This window comes from Argentina silus (assembly GCF_951799395.1).
Source record: "Argentina silus genome assembly, chromosome: 20".
Taxonomy (NCBI): Eukaryota; Metazoa; Chordata; class Actinopteri; order Argentiniformes; family Argentinidae; genus Argentina; species Argentina silus.
Window position 1 is genome coordinate 4,158,789 of NC_139674.1, and position 23,106 is coordinate 4,181,894.

A 23,106-nucleotide genomic window follows, 5' to 3' on the forward strand; every position below is an offset into this window, starting at 1 on the left:
ACCCTGTTCTTCGCATTCTCTCTCTTCACTGCCTTTTCAAAAAGCATTGGAGGAGAATATGGAAGGGGAGGAACCTTAGGTCTTCTCCTCCAATGCACTTTGAGGATGGGAGGAAGGGAGGGGACAGACTGTTGGGACGCACCACCTTCACACGCCTCTGAGTGGATAACAGGAGAGGGTCAGATTTAGCTTGGAACACACTCTCTCCTTCCTTCCCTCCATCCCTCTCTCATATCTTTAACTTTCCTCCCTCCCTCACACACACACACACACACACACACACACACACACAGAACTCACTCTCTCCACCTCACTCACATTTGACTACCAAATAGACTCTCGCCTATGTGCTCATGTAATGAGTCATAAATGAAGGAAGCGGTCTGCCTCGTCGTTTGAAACGGACCCGTCTTCCTTATTCTGATTGACAGTGACTCTTGCCTCGGGGTCAGTCAGAGATGATTTCAGAGGACTGAAGTTGGACAACCAGATTCTCTGTCAGTCAGTCCGTCCGTCTGCTGTTATGAGCCATTGTTGTGAGCTGAATGGATATGTGCTGTTGTGTGTTGTGTGTTGGTTGGGGTTTAGTGGTTATGTTACGTGATCTCCGCACACACACCTTGTTTTGTTTACATGATGAATATTTTATCACTGTCTGTTCTGTTTACAGGAGGCCAAGCTCCCAGAATGCAGTGGGCTCACGAACGCCCACCGCCAGGCTGTCACCAGTGATCCCTCCCACACAACACTCAGCGGTAAGGCCTCTCTCTCTCTCTCTCTCTATCTCTCTCTCTCTCTCGTCAAGTTGCTTTAACCTTGCCCCTCTCCATCTTTCCCTCCCCCCCCCCCCTCCCACTCTCAGCTTGCCAGTGAAACCTAGGCCCACTCAGATCCCTCCTCCCACTCTACCTGTTGGCAAAGACTTCTCTCCCCATCTCCCTCCCTCCCCCCCTCCCTCCCCTCTCTTCTATGACCCCTCTGTCTCCCTCCCTTCTCTCCCTCCGTCTCTCTCCCTCTATCTGCGCCTACCGGCTATATTCTAGCTCTGACTCATTGAAAGTGCATTCTGAGAAAACATGGACTTGTTTCGCTGTGGAGTTATATACTTGTCTTGAGGTGGCTGTTCTCTCTCTATTCCACTGTTGGACTGCCCAATGATGTGTAATACTGAAATCATGACCCTCTATGACCCCCCCCCACCATTCACCTATCCCTCCAGATGCAGTGACCCCTGACCCCATTGAGCCGCCTCCTGGAGGTTCACCCGGTCGCAATTCACCTGAACAAGACCGAACTATAACCCCTGGAAACAGCCCACCCAGGCTGGGTGAGATGGTGTCACCCAGCTGCACTTCGCCTGTGATGGATGAGACCATTTCTCTGACAGGGAGGTGAGAAACAGTGCTAGTAATAGTTGTGGCCTATGGAATAAAACAGGCCATAAATGTGTCTTTAATATTATTATTTTTGTCAACATATACTGAAAATATTGAACCTACTTAAAGTGGTTAGGGTTTGGGTTATCATATCACACATCACTGTGACAAATGATGGCTCAGGAAGTGTTGATGTGTGAAACATGGCCCTTTCGCTTTCTGACCACATTTGCGAGTCAAATTAGTGTTTTCCTGTGTGTGCCTGTGATGGCACTGAGGCGTGTCAGCATGTCTACACTGATGCTTTGCATACCCACAATGCACCTGTGATCAGGGCTGGGACACTGTTTCTGCTCTCTGATCTGTGTGTGTGTGACTACAGTCATAGTCAGTGACCCAGGCTACTATCTACTGTGAGAGAGAGAGAGAGAGACTGACTGATTGATTGACTCTGACCTCCGACCTTTCACCCCCTGGTTAGCTCCCACCAAACAGACACCACTGTGGGCGGAGGAGGACAGAACGACACGACTGCAGCCAACATGAGTGATGCTCAGGTCAGTATCGAGGAAGTCACTTCACACCCATATTCTCAGCCACAACCACTGTGACCTCATCCCTTCTTCCTGTTCCCCTTTTCTCTACTGTATCTATCTCTACTCTCCTTTTGCTCTTACTTGCTTGTTCTCTGCCGGGCCTGGCTGTTGTTGTTGTTGTTGTTGTTTTGCGCTTAGAGAGAGTGGTGTTGGCGATGGTGGGGGCAAGGGCAGCGTTGGCTCCTATCGAGGCCTGAGAGGGGCACTTGTCCCTTGGTTGAGAGGAGGGACGGGTAGGAAGTAGAGCAGAAGGATAGTTGGGTAGGAGTGGGGTTTGGAGGTGTTCCACTCCCTCCCGTGTGAGCGTTCTGCTCCGGGGCAGAGGCTGGTTCCAGGCTCTCCGCTGCACTGTGCAGGCTGGCCAAGGGAGGCAAGTATGGCTCTGGTTGTTTAGACTCTACTCAGGATTTATGGTCTTAGTAACTTGGTACAGTATGTTTTAGTAACTCAGTACAATACGGTACGTCTCTTTTTTTTGTGTGTAATCTATGCATTGTGTAACTGGTAATTGTGTAACATGGGTTCCTTTTTGAAAAATGTATGAACATTTATGAACTATTCCTTGTAATTTATGAGTGGTTATGCCTAGTCCTTGTTTGTTTGAGGACGTGGTTATGTTAGTGGGTATTGTTCTATATCCCAGCTCGGTCTCTGGAACTGTTTTCCAGCCTAGAGGGAGAGCCGTGTTATTTCAATGCCCTGCTCTGTGTTGGCACAATGGGGTGCCACTCTGGTGAGAAATACTTCCAGAGGAGCCAAGAGAGTGATTTCCTCTCCTACCGAATGACTTTCATAGGAATTTCAAGCATTCTGTCTGGTCGAGCTGAAAGTATGGAAGGGCAATGTCTGACAACAAGCTACTAGTGTCTGTCTGTATTCAATATTTTGTATTTGGTGATTTTGTAAAACCTAAGTCGGTTATGGACATGCATAATGCCTAGGACACCTTATGGCACTTCTAACATCTACAGTGGCAGTCCATGAAGAAAATGTGAGCTTGTTGCTAGGAGGGTTTGCATGCACAAAGTAATTATATGTTGTGACCATATCAATGGTGGGCTGACGAGGAAATGGTGACTCTCGTGTTGTGATTGGTCAAGAACGGCAGGTACCCATACTTCTCTGGCTCGGAGAGGAAGAGACTCTCTCGATTGGCCAAGGCTGTGCAGTGATGTCATCACTGTTTGTTGAGCAACGTCCTGAACCGGTTGGCATGAAAATGTGATTTCCTTGGATAGTCACGTCTTGCGGGAATGATATGGAATGTTTTATTTCTGAAAGTGTACGACGTGAGTTGACACACGCTAGATGATGAGGCTATTGGATTCAGTACTTGGTATAGCTAGTGTCTGTCAGAAGTGAGATTTTTAGCTTGCTTTTTCTCCCGTAATAGTGTGTCGCACTCTTCTTTATTGGGATGCACTCTGCCATGGCTCAACCACTCAGGGTCTGAGCTCTCCAGCTCCATCAAGTGCTCTCACCTAGCTGGGCTGTGTGCGTGTGCATGGTATATGTTTGTGTGTTGTATTCCGCCCCCTCCACTTAGTTCCCTGCCAGTGTAAACGAGTTCTCTACAGCCCAATATATACACACACACACACACAGCTGCAGGGGTTTCTACCAACCATCAGATTATGTAAGAAATCGACATTCTCCAACCCATCTTCAGACGGCACAGAGCATACTGTAGATTGCATTTCACTACTCAGATGCCATGGGACAGGTATGCTATGCAAGGTCCTAGACCGTGTGTGTGTTTCTCTCTCTCTCTCTCCCTCTGTCCCTCCCTCTCTCTCTGTCCCTCTCTCTCTTCCTCACTTTTAATGTTTAACCACACTTAACCTCTGATGAATGACTGAAAGTATGTCACAAGGCCGTCTGACTTTTTTTTTCTCATCTCTCACTCTTGCCCATCATCCTCCTCTCTCTCTCTCTCTCTCTCTCTCTCTCTCTCTCTCTCTCTCTATCAGAGCGTGAGCCAGGAGCAGCTGGCTGAGAGAGCAGTAGCAGAGGACAGGTGAGTGAGTGTGACTCTCTGGACAGGCGAGGGACAGTTGGAGATGCTGATCCAACCCTGAGGTTCCTACGTGGTTGTGTGTGTCCTGCATGCTGTGGGTGGCGTTCTGGCCACTGAAGTAGCAGACGTTTTGAGGATGATAACTGCACTCTACTCATGGGGAAATGTGGGTGTGTGTGTTACAGCACCAGCCTGCTGCCTGTATTAGAGGAGGAGGAGGAAGGTCTACAGGAGCCAACTCAGGTGCCGACTATTGAGGTGGACATGACAGGTAAAGTGTGTGTGTGTGTGTGTGTCAGTCACTGTGTTTAATTTGCATCATAGATCAAAAGGAGGTTACATTACTTAGTCCTTGTATTTGTGGCCCACAGGGACAGACAGACAGAAAGGGGAGGGGACGACCACTCCGTCCGACAGAGGCTCCCCTCAGATCATGAATGGAGGGACCACCACAGAGGGTTTGACCCCTGACCCCAGCCTCACGGACGAGTCCCCCTCTGCTCTCCTGGGGGCCTCAGGGGCCAGAAAGGACTCCCTGACCCCCAGGACCAAGTTCAGGAGGGAACTGGTGAGAGCTGCATATTTAATCATACCTGAGGTTGTCAGTGGACTGATTGTGACACAGGTATGCCTATGCAGCATGACGTCATAGATTATTGAAAAAATCTTGTCTTTCCGGACTTGTGAGTGATTGAGTAACACTTTTATTTCAAGCTGCCACCCGGGGGTTCCTGTACCAAAGCAGGAACGTAGTTTACCTCATAGCACACGGATAGTCTGAGGGATGAAACAGTTCGTCTTATACAGTATTTATGATAACACATAATACAAATTTAGTCAGTTGTAGGATTTTCTACAATGGCAAGTGTGTGTGAGAGTGAGGCTGGGTGTAGCTGTGAGCAGGAGGAGCAGAGTGGGAGGACAGAGAGTTTAGCGTTAGCCTGCGACGGTGAGAAGGAGAGGGAGAGCAGGGGTTGCTGGACGCAGAGCGTTACATTTGCGTTGACTCTCCAGGAGCTGTCTCGCAGCATGGAGGTTATCGAGGAACAGAAGGTACAAGAGGACCTGAGTGTGACCAGGGCAGCCGCCGAGAAAGAAGGTGAGTTTATTTTTTTTACCTTGGATGTATAAACTAGAGAGGGATTTGCTCATGAGTGAAGTAAAGAGCATGTTTACATTACACGCTAATTTTTTAGTTCTCAATGGGCAAGACTTATGTTTAAGATTTGTAAACGAAAAGATCCTCTCATCTCATTCCAGCTGAAACATCTGTTATTTCTGAGGACACCAATGGCTCGACCAACGGGGAAAAAAATAGGTGAATATGTTAGGACACTTCACCTTGAAGATACATTTGAGGTTATCTACATGACAAGTAATAAGTGACAGATACTGTAACGGTCATGGCTTCTTCTCCTCATTGCAGCCTGTCCGCAAGTGACAAGGAGATTGAGGTATTTATTCCAGTTGAGTTATTTTATTTACCTTGCACAGCTGTTATCTGACGAGGTGTGTGTGTGTGTGTGTGTGTGTGTGTGTGTTAGCTATCACTGACTGTGTCATTGTCTGATTGACTGGGTGTTGCTAAGTTAAAGCTGCATTGTAGCTTTAGTATTTAGTGAAGGCTGAGTGCCTCTGCTTCTCGGTTCAGACGGAGTTCCACCGTCTGTCTCTGGGCTTCAAATGTGACATGTTCACCCTGGAGAAGAGGCTCCGCCTTGAGGAAAGGTCACGTGACCTTGCAGAGGAGAACGTCCGCAGGGAGGTGTCCAGCTGCCAGGGCCTGCTACAGGTGAGATGGGAAGGACCTCGTATATGTGAGAGGGGAGGGACCTAGCACGGGTGGGAGGGGCTTGCTGCAGGTGAGAGGGGAGGGTTCTGGTTCAGAGCTATGAGAGAGTGATGTATGAATGTCAACTCTCGCCCCCAGGCGCTGACCCCTCTGTGTGAGGATGACAACCAGTCCATGGAGATCATCCAAAGGCTACAGAAGAACCTCGACATCCTCCTCCAATCCATGACCAGAGTGTCCAGCCGCTCCGAGATGCTGGGGGCCATACACCAGGTGCGTGTGTGTGTGCCCGTGCGTCCGTTCGCGTGCGCGCGTGTCCGTGCGCGCATGTGTTTGACATCTCACTCAATCCCGCCTGTAGGAGAGTCGCATTGGTAAGGCGGTGGAGGTGATGATTCAGCACGTAGAGAACCTGCGGAGGATGTACACTAAGGAGCACACCGAGCTGACGGAGCTGAAGGAGACCATGATGCAGAGCGAGAGGTCCTTCGGGTCCCACTCAGCTACAGGTCAGTAACGCCCACAACGGCAGGGTAGAAATAACTGACCGACGACGTTTTTACAAATAGATTTGTTGTGTTGTGTAACTTGGATGTTATAGAGACCGTAGAGTAAAATCATTTCAAGGAGCTACGCATGCTGTTTTTCCGTCATCCTGACCGTCTGGACACAGACTTGTCTTGGTGTAGTTGTTCTTTGATATGGAATATTCATTGGTTCTGATATTGACAGTTCTCTCCTCAGATGATTTCAGAGGCAAGAAGCAATCAGGATCGCAGTACTACAAGGTCAGCTGAGACCCAGTACATATTGAGGTCCAGTACTATATGATTACACGCACAAACAAACTAGTTAGGATAGAATATGCCGCCAGACTTTTCTGGAGGGCGTGCGTGTGCTTGTGCATGTGGAAACACTGTAAATGTAATGTTTCATGCACATTTTGAGGTTGAATAAAAGTTGGAATGTGGTCTTCCCTCCGTCTCTCCTTCCCGCAGTCGTCAACGAGGCGGGTCAGCCTAGCAGTCATTCCTCGGTCTGGTGGTGGGAACCTGGCCTTTGACATGGTGAGACACTGCTGCCACCCTCATCTGTCTCAACTCATAGACAGGAGCAAGAGCTCATATACATGAATTGTGTTCCAATACAACTCTATTTATCCATTACAATACAAATTCATCAATTCAATACAACTTTATTAGTTGAGCCGACGCATACGAGACACGTATATCAACGAAATACAATGTCGGAAGTGTATTTGTGATGCTGTGCTCTCAGTTCAAATTCTCTGCCGTATGTTTCCCTGCAGCCCAAAGCACACGATGCCACAGAGACTGAGGCAGAGCGACTGACTCGGAGATCCCCCTGGTAGGTAGAGGTGTGTGTGTGTGTGTGTGTGTGTCTGTCTGTGTGTCTGTGCACACTTGTTCGACAGAGTATATGATCACAAAACGAATGTCCACACTGCACCTGAACTTTGAGTAAAGCCACGTACGTAAGGATGTTTGTTCCTTGACGTGAGGGTTGTGCTGTATGTGACGTGGTTACAGGAATGTGACAGGGAAGAGCCCAGGGCGGCCCCCGCTAAAGCGCTTTGTTAGCTCCGGTGCTTGGGTTGAGACTGACGAGCCCACATTGATGATGAAGGGGTAAGGGCTGTTGTGGAAACCACCAGACCTCGGTCGGGAAATAGTATTTTAAATCATTTCAAATACTTTAGTGTTCGTTCGAGCGTGCCTGGAGTGCCAGATGGGTGGGGTTTGCACTTTTGGGACTATTCCATTGGTTCCATTGCACCAGGCAAACTCAATCAAGCACATAAGTATTTGAAATGATTTAAAATACTTTTCAAACCCAGGTCTGGAAACTGTGTGTGTGTGTGTATCTATGCCACACTATCTGATCTAATCTATCTTAAAACAACATTCTGCATGTATGCATTTCATGTAACTGAGCGTGAATGTGAGTACAGGGCCATAATACACTGTATGCCAAGATGATCCCAGATCAGAACGATTCCTGAGAGCTGTGTGAATGTGTGAAATGTGTGTGTTTTTGTGTGAATTTTGTACAGCAGTGTGTGAGTCTGTCTGAACCGTGCATGCCCGCAGGTTCGGCTACGACACAGATTCCCACTCCGAGGAGGAGAGGAGGGAGGAGCCTGATAGGAGGAGGTCCAGTCTCACTGAGCTGGGCATCAAACTGAGCTCTCTCATTATGCCCCTCAAGACGTTAGTGAACGACATCGTGTTTCTATGCTGGAGCAGCGCTGCTTTCTGCTACTTACTTGTCGTTCGCTAGGCTAGGCTAGTTAGCCTCTGCTCCCGAGGCTCAGCTGCTTTAGGGGCCAGGGAGCTCAGACAAGGACCCAGTTCAAAAACTTTCAAAATGCATCCTTCTTACCTCCCTGCCTTGAAGAATGAATTCACAGATCTGTCAAATAGACCGGTGAATACAAAGACTGTTCATGATTTCTTTCATGTCCAGGATTGATTCAATGAAGGAAGTGGGGAATGAAGGATGTATTCTTACCGGCTCAGGAGTGCACAACGCTGGTCCTATGGGAGGGGCAAAGTACTTACTGTATACTAGAATCAGACAAATGAGAATCTGTCTTTGATGTGGACTTAGCTGGCCAGTGTTGTGCTTCTTAAGTCTTGGTCTCTAAAACCAGAAAGTCTTCCCTCTTTCGCTGCTGGTGTGTTGGTGACTCGGGTTGAGTGTTTCTGCTTCAACAACTGTCCTTGAGCTCCTTGTGTTCCTCTGAAAATTCCCATTCTTCCCTTCCCCTTCAGGCGACATGATGAACTGTACCTTATGCTGTAAGTGTATGAAGAGGGGTGACGTGAGAGCTGTTTCTGGCTGTGTTGAACATCATGCAGTGTGATGTGCTGTTTTTACCTTTCCTTTCGCCCAGCCATTCATACTGCTGAAACTTAAGCGCTTTGGTGTGGTGCTCATCAGCCTGCTGTACTGCAACTCAGGGGTGTCAAAACCATGTAGAGATAAAACAGTATCTCTATCAGTTGCTCTATCTATCTTTTACAGCTAGTACCTGTACCTATCTCTGTGTGTGAAACTGTTCTTGGCTAGGCTGAGGAATGTGCTTCCTTGTGAGTTACTGTAAGCCAACAGCGCTGTCAAGCCAACAGTGCTTCAACAAGCTACAGTGTTTGTTTATTGTGTGTCCCATCATTCGTACTCAGAATCCCATTTTAACCCAAAGCAGCCATATCTCTAACACAGACACAGTAGTAGCATTTATTTCAATATGTGTCTCTAGTCTACGTGATGCACATGACTCCAAATTCATTTTGAATCATGTTTCATGTAGAAAAACTGAAATTATGTTTTTGCCTGTCAAAATGTCACCTTTGGTATCCATGCTAACTCATCTCCCCTCTCTTTCTTTCTTTCTTTCTCTCTCTCTCTCTCTCTTCTCTCTCAGCCCTAACCCCAGCCCCAGTACCATCTTGACTGAGCAGGCAGCCGGCCCGTATCTGGGCTACTCTCGTCCGGCTGCGTCCGCTGCCAGCCGGGGCGTGTGGTTGTGGCTGGCCCTGGTGGTGGTCCTCGCGGCTCTGCTAGCTCTTCTGGCCAGCCTTGTGATGCAGCCCGTTGTGGACGCTGCTCCGGTGGGGACGGGGGACTCCTGGGTGACCATCCAGCAGCTTCTGTGGCCCTACACGGGGCTCAGACACAACGGCCAGCCACCGGTGTAGCTGAAGGGCTATGGCGGCTCCCCCACTCCAAGCCAACAGACACGCACGCCTTGGGGGCATGGTCAACCCTTTTAGAAGGCCTTCCAATGCAACCATCACGTTTGTTAAGACTAGTTAGTGTGTGAAGAGAGAGAGCACTTAAAGACAGAAGCAGCCAGTGTGGTTTTTTTTGCTGGGGTTGCTGAAATATTCTGACCACAGATGATGATGATGATGATGTTCCTATTGGTTCCTGAGGGACACTCTACCTTCCGGACTGAACTGAACACACAAGACCAAACAGGGAACCAGCTGTGATGTTGTTGCATTATGTTGGCACAGTGTTGACAATCACGTCAAGGACATCAGCATCGAGCTAAGCCGTCACGTCATGGACTTCAGCGCATGCTATTCAATCACATCACAGCTTTCAGCGTTATGTTTTTGCAGATCACGTTTATGGACGTCAACAACATGTTCACCAAACACAACACAACATGACAATGGACTATAGGTTCGGCCATTTTGCTTTTTAAACACATTTCATTGTAAACATTTTCAGAATCTATCATGGCACTTGGGGTTGCTACAGGAGGCTACCTTTTTAGGATTCTTTTTCATTCATTTGTTCAGTGGTTACAGATGGAAATCTTTTTTTATTATTATTATCAGATTTATGAACATTGGTATTTAACTGCCATTTTAAAGTTTTTTTTTTGAGGTAAAACTTTAATTTATAATTTTACTATTTGAATGCATTAGATTGTGTGGGGAAATATGAATATCTTGCTAATAATTTGTTATAATCAGTGTTTGTTACATTCTCACATGTTTTCGCTGTGTTGTTCACTGTTATAAATTCATACACTTTGGTATGTTCCAAAGAGGGGAGTGAAACTTTGCACAAATAAAGTAACTGATTCAACAGATGAATCCTTGTGGTCTGACATGGGAGGTGTGTCTGTAGTTCACACTGAGTGGTCTACAGTAGGGTCAGTAGTAGGGTCAGTAGTAGTACTTCATTTCTCCCGACAATCCGGCCACAGAGCCGTGAGAGAGATTAAAAACAATGTTTGCAGGTCAGTCTTCTGTTTGTGAAAGAATTGTTAAATGAAGAACCCCCCCCCCCCATAAGTCAATCTTAGATTCCAGGATAATAATCTGATCCTAGATCTGTGTTTTATAGCAGCTTCTTCCCAGAACCTGCTACATTGATGCATTATAAACCTGGGTCAAAATACTATTTAAAGGCTTTCAAATACTTTTGAGTGTTTGCTTGAACCTGGCTGGAATGCTAGATGGGCAGGGTTTTGCATTTGGGGGACAATTCTATTGGTTCCAATGCGCCAGGCAAAATCAAATCAAGCACGGGCCAAGTATTTGAAATTATTTAGAATAATATATTTGAACCCAGGCCTGACACATTGTGGACAGACAGTCAGGTGACGGGTCATGAGTATGTGAGTGGGCGCGTGGCACGCAGAAGCCTGTGCACGGCGTCGATGAACAGGTGGTGGGAGCCTCTGGCCCTCTCCATCCCCTGGGGACTCATGCCATCTCGGAGCATGTGCAGGAAGGTGGAGTGGAACTCGCTCCCAGGGTCCAGCTCTGGGGAGAAGGCCTCACTCCTCTCCTTTATCCTCAGCTTCTGGCTCCTCTGGGCTCCCAGGAGGTACACACACCAGGCCTCCTCAGGGATGGGGCTGGCATCAGGGTGCTCACACACCTAAGAGAGGAGAGAACAAGAAGGGTTTGTCTCAGACTCGGACCAAAAATACGGGAAATATTCCAAAACTCTACAGGAAGGTTCACGCTTTGGTTAACACCATAAGATTAAAGAGGATTATTACATCCTCTTGCGTTATTGTGTATCATGATCCTGTCTATCCAGTAAACCCAGATAGGGTTTACCAAAACATTGTCAACTTCCCCTAAAGGTCAGCTTCTTCCTTGTTCCTGGTTACAGGTGTTTCTCTCTCTCTCTGTAGCTGTGAGAAGTGTGTCTGTGTACACACACCTGCAACATATTTTTTTTTCTCTCTGGGGCTATATAAAGCCTCTTTTGTGTGTGTGCGTGCACGTGCACGTGTTACCTGCATCACCAGATGCTCCTGTCCACACTGTGCGTTCCACTGGCTCCATGAGAAGGCGAACGTGGAGGACAGTAGAGCCATTTGTTCGTACACAGCATGCTCTGTCAGAGGGTCCTGGAGGGGGGGAGGGGAGGGGGATGTTGTAAAGGTGAGTTACATCACATTCAGCCACCTCCCAGTTTGACACAGCTGTGTTGCAGACAGTTGCACTGGGTGAGGTATTATAGTACAAGATGCCATACAGGTTCAACTGCGATGCACCTGAAACTGCTTTTTCCTGCAATTGAGAGCCTTAATCCTTCAAACTAATTCTTTATCGAAAAGTCTGAAAATGTATTTCTGCATAGTTTATCTAAGCATACATCTTTAGCTGTTAGATCATCATTTCAATTTCGAGTTTAGTACAACTGTCCCACTGGCATAACCCATAATAACAACTAGCTATCAGAAAAATCAAAAACAGGACATATCTCAGGGGGCCCTTGTGATGCCACTGGATGTGAGCTGCAGAAATTGCATGCAAATTGATATGTGCAGCATGGGGTTAGGGTTGTTGAAACAGTACTTGCATAACCCTAACCCTTACAGGTCAAAGGTCATACAGTATTTCAACCCGTTCCTGCTGTAACATAACACTTCTCTTTATTCACCTTGACCTTTATTTATCCAGGTTTGTCTCGAATGAGATGATTTCTTTTTCAAGAGATTACTGCTATCCAGCCACCACAAGGCGGCGCTCACCTTTGCATTGATGCTGACATACTTGTCAGAGTATTGGTTGACAAATATGTTGACCCCAGCGCTGATCATGGCTTGCTGCAGGGCAGAGGGACTCATCCATTTGCCTTGGATATGCGAGAGTCCTCCCACCTGGTCAGAGTGCAGCATACACTGGCTGTCCTGTCAGACACACACACACACACACACACACACACACACACACAGGAGCAGGGAGTCAGGCTTCATGCATTTGGCCATGTCTTTATACAGTGTATTGATGACATAAAACCTGTGTGTGTATACCGTAAGTGTATGTATGTATAGTCTTACCCTGACAGTAATGCTGACTTCAGTGAGGGCTGCTGTGATTGTGAGTAGTGCTGAGTCATGGCCTAGTGGACGAAGCTCCCAGCTCTGGAAGGGCATGTTAGCGTATGAGTCCTGTAGCAGGGTGAACGCGTAGAAGGAGTCCATCTTGAAAGAGATCCTCCTCTCTGCCTCGTCGTACGCAATCTCAGTGATGCAGTCAGTCCTCCACTGCTGACCTAGAAGGAACCAAATTCAGCAACTCATCATGATCAGTTCATTGATGATCAACGATGAATGATCAATCCCTGTTCTCCTGTCTGCCTCACCTGCCGGGTCCCAGCGAGCCACCTGGGGGTCCTCCAGGAACAGGACCGAGTCAGGCAGGGTGACGGTCACCCCTACAGGGGGATAGGCCAGGACACTGCTGTCCTCCAGCTTCCCCGAGGCAGAGCTCTGGATCAGAGACTGGTCGATAGGGTAGGGGAACACCTGCAGGCCTGTGTCCAACAGCTGGTGGGGAAAATACATGAACACTTAAAGGGATACCTCACCATTTTTTTTTTTACTGTATGTTTCCAGGTGAGGGAGATTCTGCGAGCAGGTGATTATCTCCAGCACAATACCAGTATCTGTCTACACATGTGAAAACGGAAAAAATCACTCTCTACATACAATTGCTGCTCTTGCGGCTCTCTATTCGTGAATGTTGCTAAATTAAAATAAATAAATAAATAAATAGAAATCCATTCCGATACCTCTCTGATCTCCCAGCCGCTGAGCTGCTGGGCCTGTGGCGGCAGGCGGAACACGTCGCAGTAGAAGACCCCGCCCAGGGGCGTGTACTGATGCAGGTCCACTACCTGAGCCTCGCAGCTGTCAATCACCTGCTCCACGGGCGTGGCCACAGAATCTACCTCACCAGGGAACACACAGTAGGTGGACAATGGGCACGCACTTCACAAAGCCTACGGGATCAATAAATGGTGTTGTGTGTGTCTCACCAGAGCTAGCTTCCTCCATCAGAGTCTCGATCTGACTTTCCCCTTCCTCCAGATGCTTCTGAGCACTCTTCCTGTCCTCCCTCACAGAGAGCACGCTCACAGCACTCTGTGTGTACACACACACACACACACACACACACACACACACACACACACACACACACACACACACACACACACACACACACAATGCAATGTCACTGTGTGCACTACAGCATTCCTGCATGAGTTAAATGTACTGAATACATGTACACAATCATCAGTGGATCATCCTATGCATCTTACCTTCCTCCCATCAGACCCTTTCACAGACTGCACCTCCTCCTCTGCGCCTCCCTGCTGTGAGCTCTCTCTGCCGTCCCCGTCCCCCTCTGTCTCTGACTGCTCGGCCGTGGGGGTGCCTATCCCCAGGCAGGGCTCCTCCCCGGCCCCCAGGGACCTCCGGCTGGGGGTCTGGCCCCTTAGGAGGTCCAGCTGGGCCAGGTGAGACAGGTGGTCGTAGCGGGTGTGGAGGATCCTCACGGCCACGTCACTCACTGCCAGCAGCTTGGGCAGCTCGAAGCCCAGGCCCACCTCCTCGAACTGGAACCCTTTGAACCTGGAGGCACCGTAAGAGAGGCAATGACAGACAGGTGAACCAGCACACAAGGGAGCCATGTCGCAATGCCCTTTAATGGCTTCATCTCCTCCCCTTTATGATCACTGATAGGTGAAAGGATTGGATAGATTCCCACCTTTTATCTGTCATGTTCTATCAGATCAGGTGGGCAATGAAGGTAAGGAGAAGAGGGATAAAGCCATTTAAGAAGGATTGTCCCACTATTTGTGCGTGGGACAGAAGCAACTAGAAATAGGTTTGTATAGATCATAGACATAGAAAAAGAGACAGACATACCTTGGGTTTTTGTTGAGGTTGGCCCACAGACACAGAGTGATGTTCTCATCTTCAACCACTGTCTGCATGTTCCCTGTCTCGATGTCAGAGTGCGCATTGGCCCGCTGTGAAGAAATAGACAGACAGTCTAAAAAATGACTAAATGTCAACAGTAACAAAAATCATTCATTCAATCACCATTACAATCCTTGCCTTGAGTATCTCCTCTGTGGTTTGGTCATGTTTGGAGTGGATGAGGGTCTGGATGGAGAGGAGTGTCTCCTGGTACCTCTGAACATCAGCAGGTTCAGGATGGTCCCTCAGAAGACTGTTCAGCTCCTCGATCAACTTCAGGGGGGAAATCAGGACAGTTCATGTCACTCATCAGAACTCAGTGTGACAGAGTCCGCAAATAGAAGCATCCAAGCTCCAACGAACAACTGTCTAGCCTCCGAACTCCCACCCACCCAGGCAACCCTGTTGAGCATGGTTCCTCCAAAGGTTTCCTCCCCGGTTACAAAGTTGTTTTCTTGCGACAGTTCCTCTTTTGCTTGCCCTTTTGAGGTTCAGGTCCAGACTGCTGTCAAGCACTTGTGACAAATGTATTTGTGCAAAAGCTCCTTCTCTATACAAATAAAGTTAGCGTAAATTAGGGATTGATTAACTGACCTGTAGAGCTAGGGCACATTCCTTCAGCACCGGTGTGATCTGGACCTCGGAGTCCTCCCTCCATAGGTTGACGAAGGTGTTGATCTCCTGCTGCACCGAGGGGTCCGGGCTGCCCACACAGCGCATGTACCTCTCCCACTGCTCAGAGGGCAAGAGCAGTTTATTTAAAACATTTTCTTAGGGCATTTCTGCTTTATTGCGATAGTGACAGTTGAGATTGACAGGAAGGATGGGTGAGAGATGGGAGGGATGACATGTAAGATATATCGAGGGTCGGAATCAAACCAGGAACCTTGCGATGATGTGGTGTGCCCCGCAGAGTTTAACCCTGTACTGTAAAACAGGGCTCATCCAAATTACTTCTTCTATAAATTGCATCTAGACTCCACAGGTCTAAGTTAGAACATATAAATCATGTCCAAGTGTCATTATTTCTTTATCTGTAATGGCAAGAGTAGGATTTGGCGAGGCGTGAACTGATCTTATCAGTGTGGAAAAATCGACCTTTAGTGAATTTACGATTACACACCTTGGCTTTCTCTCTGGAAGCAGTTTCCCATTTAGTTACTGCAGTCTGGTTCTCCTCCAGTAGATGGCGCAATTCATTCAGCTCATCTTCTCTGCGCTCATTGTCCTGTCAACAGTGCAAGCCAGTAATCACACTCTCACTTGGTCCCTTGATACCTAAATAACACTCCTTATGGTTGAGGTTGTTTAAAAATGTATTCATTGTTTTAATCTCAGAAGAAAAAAGTAAAACATACACGGCACAGAAAATGACACACATGAAAGTCTCACGCAAAAGCGTGGGCTACAGCAAAAATGTCATACCTTTAACTCCAGCCTCTGCTGCTCCTCCTGTTCATTCCTCGCCCTCTCCAGCCTCGCCTGCTCCTCTCGCTCTGCCACCAGGCGAGCCTCCTCTGCAGAACACAACGGGACATATTGGCAAAATCTCAAAAGTCTTCCCTTGATTCCTTGTGATCTCTCTCCTTGTGTCTTCCTCAAAATGCATTGTTGCAGAAGATCTGAAGGGAGAAATTCAAGATCGTCTCCTCTGATGCGTTTTGAGAAGTAGGCGAGGAGAGAGGATGGAAGGAATCAAGGAATCAAGAGAAGGCCTATTGAGATTCAGCCACTGCATGTCAAACTGGGAACATGAAATCACCAATGAAGCAATCACACACACACCTGTATAGAACAGCATAAATATTGTCATAAATTAAAAGGCATTATTACCCTCCTCCATCTGTCTCCTCTCATCCTCTTCCCTCTGTAGTCTTTCCTTTTCAGCCTTGCTGAGTTTGCCTCCTCCTTTCTTTTTGGCAGACTTGAAGCAAATCAACAGTTCAACATGTTAAACATGATCTGATCAACAGCACAGCCAATTGCTTAGCTAATAAACGCTTCTGAAGCCAAGCAACTGCGAAGTGGACGGAAGTGTCGAGAAGACCCAAGACTCTGGAGGAAACATTCTCAAATAAAGTACGTAGACATAGCCTACTGTATACCTGTAGCTATTTAACTTATTTCTAGACTTAGATCCAAGGCTAGTGATGTCAAGGCTAGTGATGATGAGCGTTGCTCAGTAGGTCTGTCTATTCATAATCATACCTTTGCATCCTTGGATGGCTAACATTGGGAGGAGAAAACATAAATAATAGAAAGTTAGGGGATAGAATAGAATACATTGAATGTAAGACCACGTTGAAATGTATTGTGAAGGAAGAGGCAATACAGATTTGCAGTAAAGACAGCAGGTTAGCTAGCTAGTTGACTGGGCCAGTGACTTAAGGTGGTGGTCACTTCACCCGATACACTTGTAAACAAACAATTAACTCTAACTAAGCCACGAATACAAATAGACTTATTTGGCAAACCACCGTAACATATTATCGGTATACTCTCTAACTGACTAGTAACATGATTGCATGCAGAACATTTGTTTGCTAGCGTAGAAAACTTCTCACCATCTTCTCTTGGAGGTATGTCACCTTTTCTTCAAGCGTCCTCGCTACCATGGAAACGCTAACGCAAGCGCAGTTAAATGTTTTTCTTTGCGACATTGTGAAACTGTTAACGGCATTTACAACTCCTATTAATCGTTGATATACACAGGTGTGCCGTGAACTCTAGTCGTGTGAGCTAAGGACATAGTACGCAGTTTGCTTCAGTATATCGGATGCGCCTTTGATTGTTCACAGTGGGTGTTTTGATCGCCGAGGCCATCTTATTCGCTTTGCTAGAAGAAGTTCATTTCGAAAGCAAGCCAGTTGAGGTAACGTGGTTGCAATCGGTTTAAAGCTTCATAACAAGTTGTATGCCTGACAATAAGACATACGCACACATGTGTTGTATTGCTAGCTAACGTCTGGGCTTTTAGCTGATGCAAAAGGTGGTCACAAAGTTGGTTTGTTTCTCATTTCAGCAGTGAAAGCCACAGCAGTACTCGGAGTGACATGGCCAACCCTCTGAGAGGGGAGGTCCTCAAGCTTTACAAGAATGTAAGTTCATACTGTCTTTATACAATGCTCTTACTTCTGAAGGTTGCATTTGCACGCACTCACTTGTACTACATTCAACAACATAATCATTCATGCAGAGCCTGTCACACTACAGCAGCCTATGTAGAACATGGATGAACATGTTCTTAATAATGTTTTAATGGTCCTCTCTGTTCTGTTGACAGCTACTGTATCTTGGACGAGAATACCCCAAAGGAGCAGTGTACTTCAGAGAATGCCTGAGGAAAGGCTTCATGGAGAACAAAGATGAAACAGACCCTGAGAAGATTAAACACCTGGTCGACAATGGGGAGTCTGTGATCAAGGATCTTAAGACATTTTACTATCTGAAGGAGTACAGGGCCATAAAGATGGATTTAGATGATACTACACACTGACTGATTGACTCTTAACACTGTGTGGCACTGTTTCATTGAAATATTCAACAGGACTTGTCTGATCAGGGAAAATGAACATCCAATCAAAAAGAGATGGAAAGACAAGGAGAACATATAGGGAGAGCTTATACTTCAGAATGTGCCATGCAAGTTTCAATTGGTAAAATATATTCTGCTGTGCAATGTATTTTGATAATGCAGGTATAGGTTAAATACGAGAACAAAAGGTATTTCAAATGAATGTTTATTCCAAATGACATATCACCATCTAATAATAAACAACACATTTTACAGAATGATTGGTATTAAGTTGAAGATATTTTTCGCCTTAAACTTGCAAGACAAATCGTACCAGGACTAATATCAAAACCACAAGTCGTTAGCACAGTCAGAGACTGGGGGGTCTGGACCATAGATATAGAACAGGACTGGCATCACAGCGCATGTACCTCTCCCACTGAACAGAGGGGGTTCAACCATGTAAAACAAGCTCATCTGAGTTCAGTCAAATGACTTACTTCTAGAAGTTACATAGACTCCACAGGCCTGAGAGCATCTAAATCATGTGTAAATAAACTAGTAAGTAGCTTCACCAAGGGGTCAGATATTTGTTTATCTCATAATGGCAAGAGTAGGATTTCGAGAGATGTAACACTGATGTCCTATCTGGCGAAAATGGACCTTGATTGATTTATTGCCTTGTCTCCTTTGCCATTTAGTCACTGCAGTCTGGTTCTCCTCCAGTAGATGGCGCAGTTAATCCAGCTCATCTATTCTGCTCTCACTCGGTCCCCGACCTTCCCTTCAAACCCTTGAATAACACTAAAGTTGAGGACAATCTCAGGGGAAAAAATCAAACGTGCAAGGATGCATTAGGACTCAGTTGACCGACAGCATACACAATCATTCACAGAATGAACGGGATATATGGGCAAAGTCTCAAAAGTCTTTCATTGTCTCTTTCCCGAAATGCATTGTTGCAGAAGATCTGAAGGGAGGAACTTAAGATGTTCTCCTCCAATGCGTTTTGAGAAAGACTGATTCAATGCAGAATTGTTTTGTTTTTTTGCTAGAAAACTTCTCACCATCTGTTCTTGGAGGGATGTCAACTCAAGTGAAGCCTTGAAAACGCTAACGCACGCGCAGTTAGTTGATTCTCTTTGCGACATTGTAAAACTGTGAACGGCATTGTTTACCAACCCTGATATGTGGGCGAAGGACAAAGTACCAACAAGGTACAGTATCAGACCGCTGGCACTGTGTTAAGGTTGATCTGATTAAATGTTGATCTGTGTGATGTAATCTGAGCTTCATTGTATTGCATGCACTTTCGACTGTTTATCGTGGTGGTTTTGATCGCCGAGGCCAGGGTAATTGCCCAGCCTAACTAAGTTAGCTAATTAGCTAGAGAGGCAGCAGGAGGCTAACGACGTTAACCCCTAGCTACGCCAGAATTTAAAAATCAAACCAGGCAGTTATGGTAACATTGTTGCAATAGACCTAAAGCTTCATAATAAGTTAAGTGTATGCATGATTGGAAAATAAAAGTACACACTGTTGTATTGCTGCTAACGTCAGTGCTTTTATCTAGCTGGTCCATCTTTGTGATCACAAGTTTGGTTTCTCTTCTACACGTCTCCTTTATTGTATTTGCTTGTTTCTTATTTCAGCAGTGAAAGCCACAACACTACTAGGAAGTGACATGGCCAACTCTCTGAGGGGAGAGGTCTTCAGGCTTTACAAGAATGTAAGTTCATACTGTCTTTACACCTCAAAAGGTTTGCGCACACTCGCTTACACTGCTTTCGACAACATCACCGATTTTTCATTCATGTAGTTTGTCATTACATTTTTACAGTCAATGGTCACTACAGCAGCCTATGTAGAACATGGCCTAGATAACGTTCTAATGGTCCTCTCTCTTTGCTTCCATTGGCAGCTACTGTATCTTGGACGAGAGTACCCTAAAGGAGCAGCCTACTTCAGGGAACGTCTGAAGAATGCCTTCATGAAGAACAAAGATGTAACTGACCCTGAGAAGATTAGAAAGCTGGTCGACCGTGGGGAGTTTGTAATTAAGGAGCTGGAGGCTCTTTACTTTCTGAGGAAGTACAGGGCCATTAAGAAGCGTTACTATGACGATCCGGACCCCTGACTGACGCTGCTCTGCACTGTTCTATTGAAATATTCAACAGGACTCATGTCTGAGAAGGGAAAATGTATATCCATTCAAAAAGAGACCCAAAGATATGGAGAGGATATGGAAGCTGATACTTCTGAATGTGCCATGCAAGTTTTAGTTGATCCGTCCATAGAGAAGAAGGTTACAGAACACAGAAACAAAAGAGTTCTTGTGACCACAGCCATCTAATGCTTAGTTCCCTTGTGTACTTAACCGTATACGACTGTACACACTACTGTGTCAAATATATTCTGCTTTGTATTTTGACAATGCAGGTATCGTGTTAAATATGAGACGAACAAAAGACATTTCAAATGAATGTATATTTAAAAAATATCCCCATCTTGTAATAAACGAGACACATTTTACAGAATATGATTGGTATCAATTTGAAGATGTTTTAGCTTAAACTTGCAAGAGATATCGTACCAGGATTTATAGCAAAACGATGAGCTGAATGGACACTCATGGCAGATAAAAGCGGCCAGACGGGAAGTCCATATGTAGGACTGGTAATATTACATTTGCTGGAGTGAAGACACACACTTGAAGTCTTTAGGCATGGTGCAGACCAACGGCATAGGCAGATCAAAGAAAGACAGAGTCTTACAATGTTGTCCCCAATAGAAAAAAACAGAAGACAAAAGTTTCAGTACACAGTGCCTTCGTCAGGATTGGGAATATTGACATCTCCATGTTACTGTATCTCCATGTTATGTGGGAAGACTGTTCTTTGTGAAATGCATCTCAACGTTGCAGAACGCTGGGTTATTGTTTCCAAATGTCTTCTCTCCGTTCTTTGTGAGGTCCAGATTTCCGGCACGTCTCAATGCCTGGGTTTAGCAAAGAGGGGTTAGAATGGATGGATCTTCATGGAAATTATTGTAACACTTCCTATTGCAGCACAGAATAAAGTGGTAATAATACGGTCCCAAAGTTCTTTTTAACACTGATGTGATATCACTTACCCTATCCTTAAAGAATTTGAAAAAGCAATAGCAAGTCAGGTCTTCTTTCATTAAAGTTAGTCCAGGTTCCAACTTCAGCTTCATACCTCCTGAAAAGATATACAGACTTGAGTGTCAAAACATTTGTGTTGTGACCCGTTATTTTTCACTGATCAACTGTTCTGACAGATGACTGATATGGTATGTTCAGAAACAGCTCTACCGTGAGGTAAACACCACTGGTACCTGAGATGAGGCTGATTACTAGTCCGACAGCGATAACTGTCAGTGTTCCGATGAGACTGAAGTAGAGATAGGACAAGGAGTACCAGTTATCAGCCAAGAAGGGTCTATAGAGGAGATATAACGCACACACACACACAATCAACACTTGTGACTCCTCATATTTAATGACAACATGGTCATTTCACAGATGGTTTTAATCCGAAGAGATTTATATTCTGAATCATGTGTTACTCATGTTGGAATAAAATGCTGTGTCCATGAAACAAAAGGCCCAACCAGCACACACAACTTGCCTGTCTTCTTTATTCCCCTGCAACACTGTTGTAAGGAGGCTTGGTTCTGTTGGTGTAGCTGTGGTCCAGTTGAACCCATCTCCTGTGGTTGTGAAGTTACAGCCGAGTGTAGTCAGAGGCAGAGGTCTGCTGCTCTCAGGCAGAGGTGGGTAGAACTGGGCCCCTATCCCAACCCATAGAGAGAGGACCAACCCTGTGAGCAGCCCAGTCAAGCCACCCTGGAGGGCAGACAGAGACATACAGACAAATGAGGTGACCACAGTGAGTCTAGGTAGTAGGTCTAGGTGTCAGTCTGTTCTTGCTTATCCTAAAGACAGAACCAGACCAGCACCCACACTTAGAGCATATATATGTGGCACATCATCAACTGTAGATATAGTGTTTGATATGTTACTGAAAGAACTCTCATGCAAGTGTCCAGGTTAAAGAATGGGTTATCACTAGGGGTCTCTACTTACTGCTGAATTGGCAAATGGACAGAGGATCCCCAGTGCAAAGAGGCCAAGTACCGGCCCTCCGATGATCCCGAAGATACTGATAGCTGCCTAAAGGGGGAGACAGAGACACACATTTCTGTCTCGGGAATGATTTGATGAATGGTTGGATGGATGACTGGATGAATAAATGAATTAATAAATTCATTCATGGATAGATTAATTCATTAATTAATTAATTAATAAAATAATTCATGGATGGATGAATGAACTAAGCATACCTGTAGCAGACCTCCCATTAGCGAGGCTAGGCCAGCCATTGCAATGCACAGAGCCCCAAAGATCAAGCCTGCAAATAGAACAGAAGGGCAGAAACAGCAGCAGTACCAGAACCTGTTATTATTGATGTGTCGAGTCATATCAAAAATCCAACAGCCCTGCTCCTGTCGTGGAAATCTATTACTTATCAATTAAAGAGAGTACTGACAAATTACTTAAAACTTCTATAAGCTTTATTTTAATGCTGCAGCAGAGAGCACAGTTCAAACACACTAAGTAAGCATGCCCCAAATGACCCCCCGAACATCAGTGGCAGGCCTCTTTAAAAGTTAGTTCTGCTCATACAGAGATAACAGGATATACAAAACAGGTCAGATGGTTCCTAGCACCACACGGCCCTTAACGCCAGCAGTTTATGATCAAACGTATCTGGTTGGAAAAGTATCTTGTTTTGGTTGGACAGTCTCCACATATTAATTAAGGAGACCTTGAGTGCTTACAGTTGGACATTAAGAACTTCAAAGACACCTGCACTCCTCTTGCATTCAGCACTACGGTCAGGACTGCAGAGTCACTTCCGATCTTCCGCCGTAGATTGAAAACCCATCTCTTCAAGCTACATCTTAACAGTCCCTCCTAAAGACCGCTTCACCCTCACTACCCCCCCTATACTAA

The 23,106-nt window shown here is 46.0% G+C and overlaps 4 protein-coding genes across 4 annotated transcripts in view; 2 read left to right on the plus strand and 2 right to left on the minus strand.

Moving 5' to 3' along the window:
• Window positions 1-10,407, plus strand: part of lrmp (lymphoid-restricted membrane protein) — a gene marked incomplete at its 5' end in the record, with an annotated part of 30,952 nt that extends 20,545 nt beyond the window's left edge. Inside the window, 18 exon segments of the mRNA XM_083691843.1 lie at window positions 671-755; window positions 1,220-1,391; window positions 1,858-1,933; window positions 3,943-3,989; window positions 4,175-4,260; window positions 4,361-4,557; window positions 4,827-5,088; window positions 5,250-5,307; window positions 5,416-5,455; window positions 5,641-5,781; window positions 5,920-6,054; window positions 6,143-6,290; window positions 6,514-6,569; window positions 6,780-6,848; window positions 7,091-7,149; window positions 7,332-7,430; window positions 7,893-8,012; window positions 9,248-10,407. Of these exon segments, the coding sequence (XP_083547969.1) occupies window positions 671-755; window positions 1,220-1,391; window positions 1,858-1,933; window positions 3,943-3,989; window positions 4,175-4,260; window positions 4,361-4,557; window positions 4,827-5,088; window positions 5,250-5,307; window positions 5,416-5,455; window positions 5,641-5,781; window positions 5,920-6,054; window positions 6,143-6,290; window positions 6,514-6,569; window positions 6,780-6,848; window positions 7,091-7,149; window positions 7,332-7,430; window positions 7,893-8,012; window positions 9,248-9,503 (2,106 nt within the window). The 3' untranslated portion in view covers window positions 9,504-10,407.
• Window positions 10,408-10,932: 525 nt separating this feature from the next.
• Window positions 10,933-17,169, minus strand: dnai7 (dynein axonemal intermediate chain 7; the record flags this gene model as incomplete). Its single annotated transcript, XM_083691844.1, has 15 exons — window positions 10,933-11,208; window positions 11,576-11,689; window positions 12,317-12,475; window positions 12,626-12,840; window positions 12,931-13,114; window positions 13,360-13,514; window positions 13,606-13,681; window positions 13,891-14,203; window positions 14,501-14,604; window positions 14,693-14,827; window positions 15,149-15,286; window positions 15,678-15,782; window positions 15,980-16,071; window positions 16,388-16,478; window positions 17,119-17,169. The coding sequence occupies 15 exons, from the start codon at window positions 17,167-17,169 to the stop codon at window positions 10,933-10,935; spliced, it is 2,208 nt and encodes a 735-aa protein (XP_083547970.1).
• A 2,034-nt stretch (window positions 17,170-19,203) lies between these two features.
• On the plus strand, window positions 19,204-20,837 carry lyrm5a (LYR motif containing 5a). The gene is made up of 3 exons (XM_083691985.1): window positions 19,204-19,285; window positions 19,721-19,797; window positions 19,990-20,837. The coding sequence occupies exons 2-3, from the start codon at window positions 19,753-19,755 to the stop codon at window positions 20,203-20,205; spliced, it is 261 nt and encodes an 86-aa protein (XP_083548111.1). The 5' UTR covers window positions 19,204-19,285; window positions 19,721-19,752; the 3' UTR covers window positions 20,206-20,837.
• A 108-nt stretch (window positions 20,838-20,945) lies between these two features.
• The window catches only part of slc5a8 (solute carrier family 5 member 8), a gene marked incomplete at both ends in the record, with an annotated part of 5,836 nt that continues 3,675 nt past the window's right edge, over window positions 20,946-23,106 (minus strand). Inside the window, 6 exons of the mRNA XM_083692482.1 lie at window positions 20,946-21,065; window positions 21,201-21,289; window positions 21,426-21,529; window positions 21,710-21,936; window positions 22,177-22,263; window positions 22,434-22,501. Of these exons, the coding sequence (XP_083548608.1) occupies window positions 20,946-21,065; window positions 21,201-21,289; window positions 21,426-21,529; window positions 21,710-21,936; window positions 22,177-22,263; window positions 22,434-22,501 (695 nt within the window). The remainder of the gene's footprint in view (window positions 21,066-21,200; window positions 21,290-21,425; window positions 21,530-21,709; window positions 21,937-22,176; window positions 22,264-22,433; window positions 22,502-23,106) is intronic.

Coding starts and splice junctions, on each gene's coding strand:
- lyrm5a (XM_083691985.1), top strand. CDS start 19,753: ATGGCCAACTCTCTGAGGGGAGAGGTCTTCAGGCTTTACAAGAAT. Junction 19,798..19,989: donor TCTTCAGGCTTTACAAGAAT/GTAAGTTCATAC, acceptor TTCCATTGGCAG/CTACTGTATCTTGGACGAGA.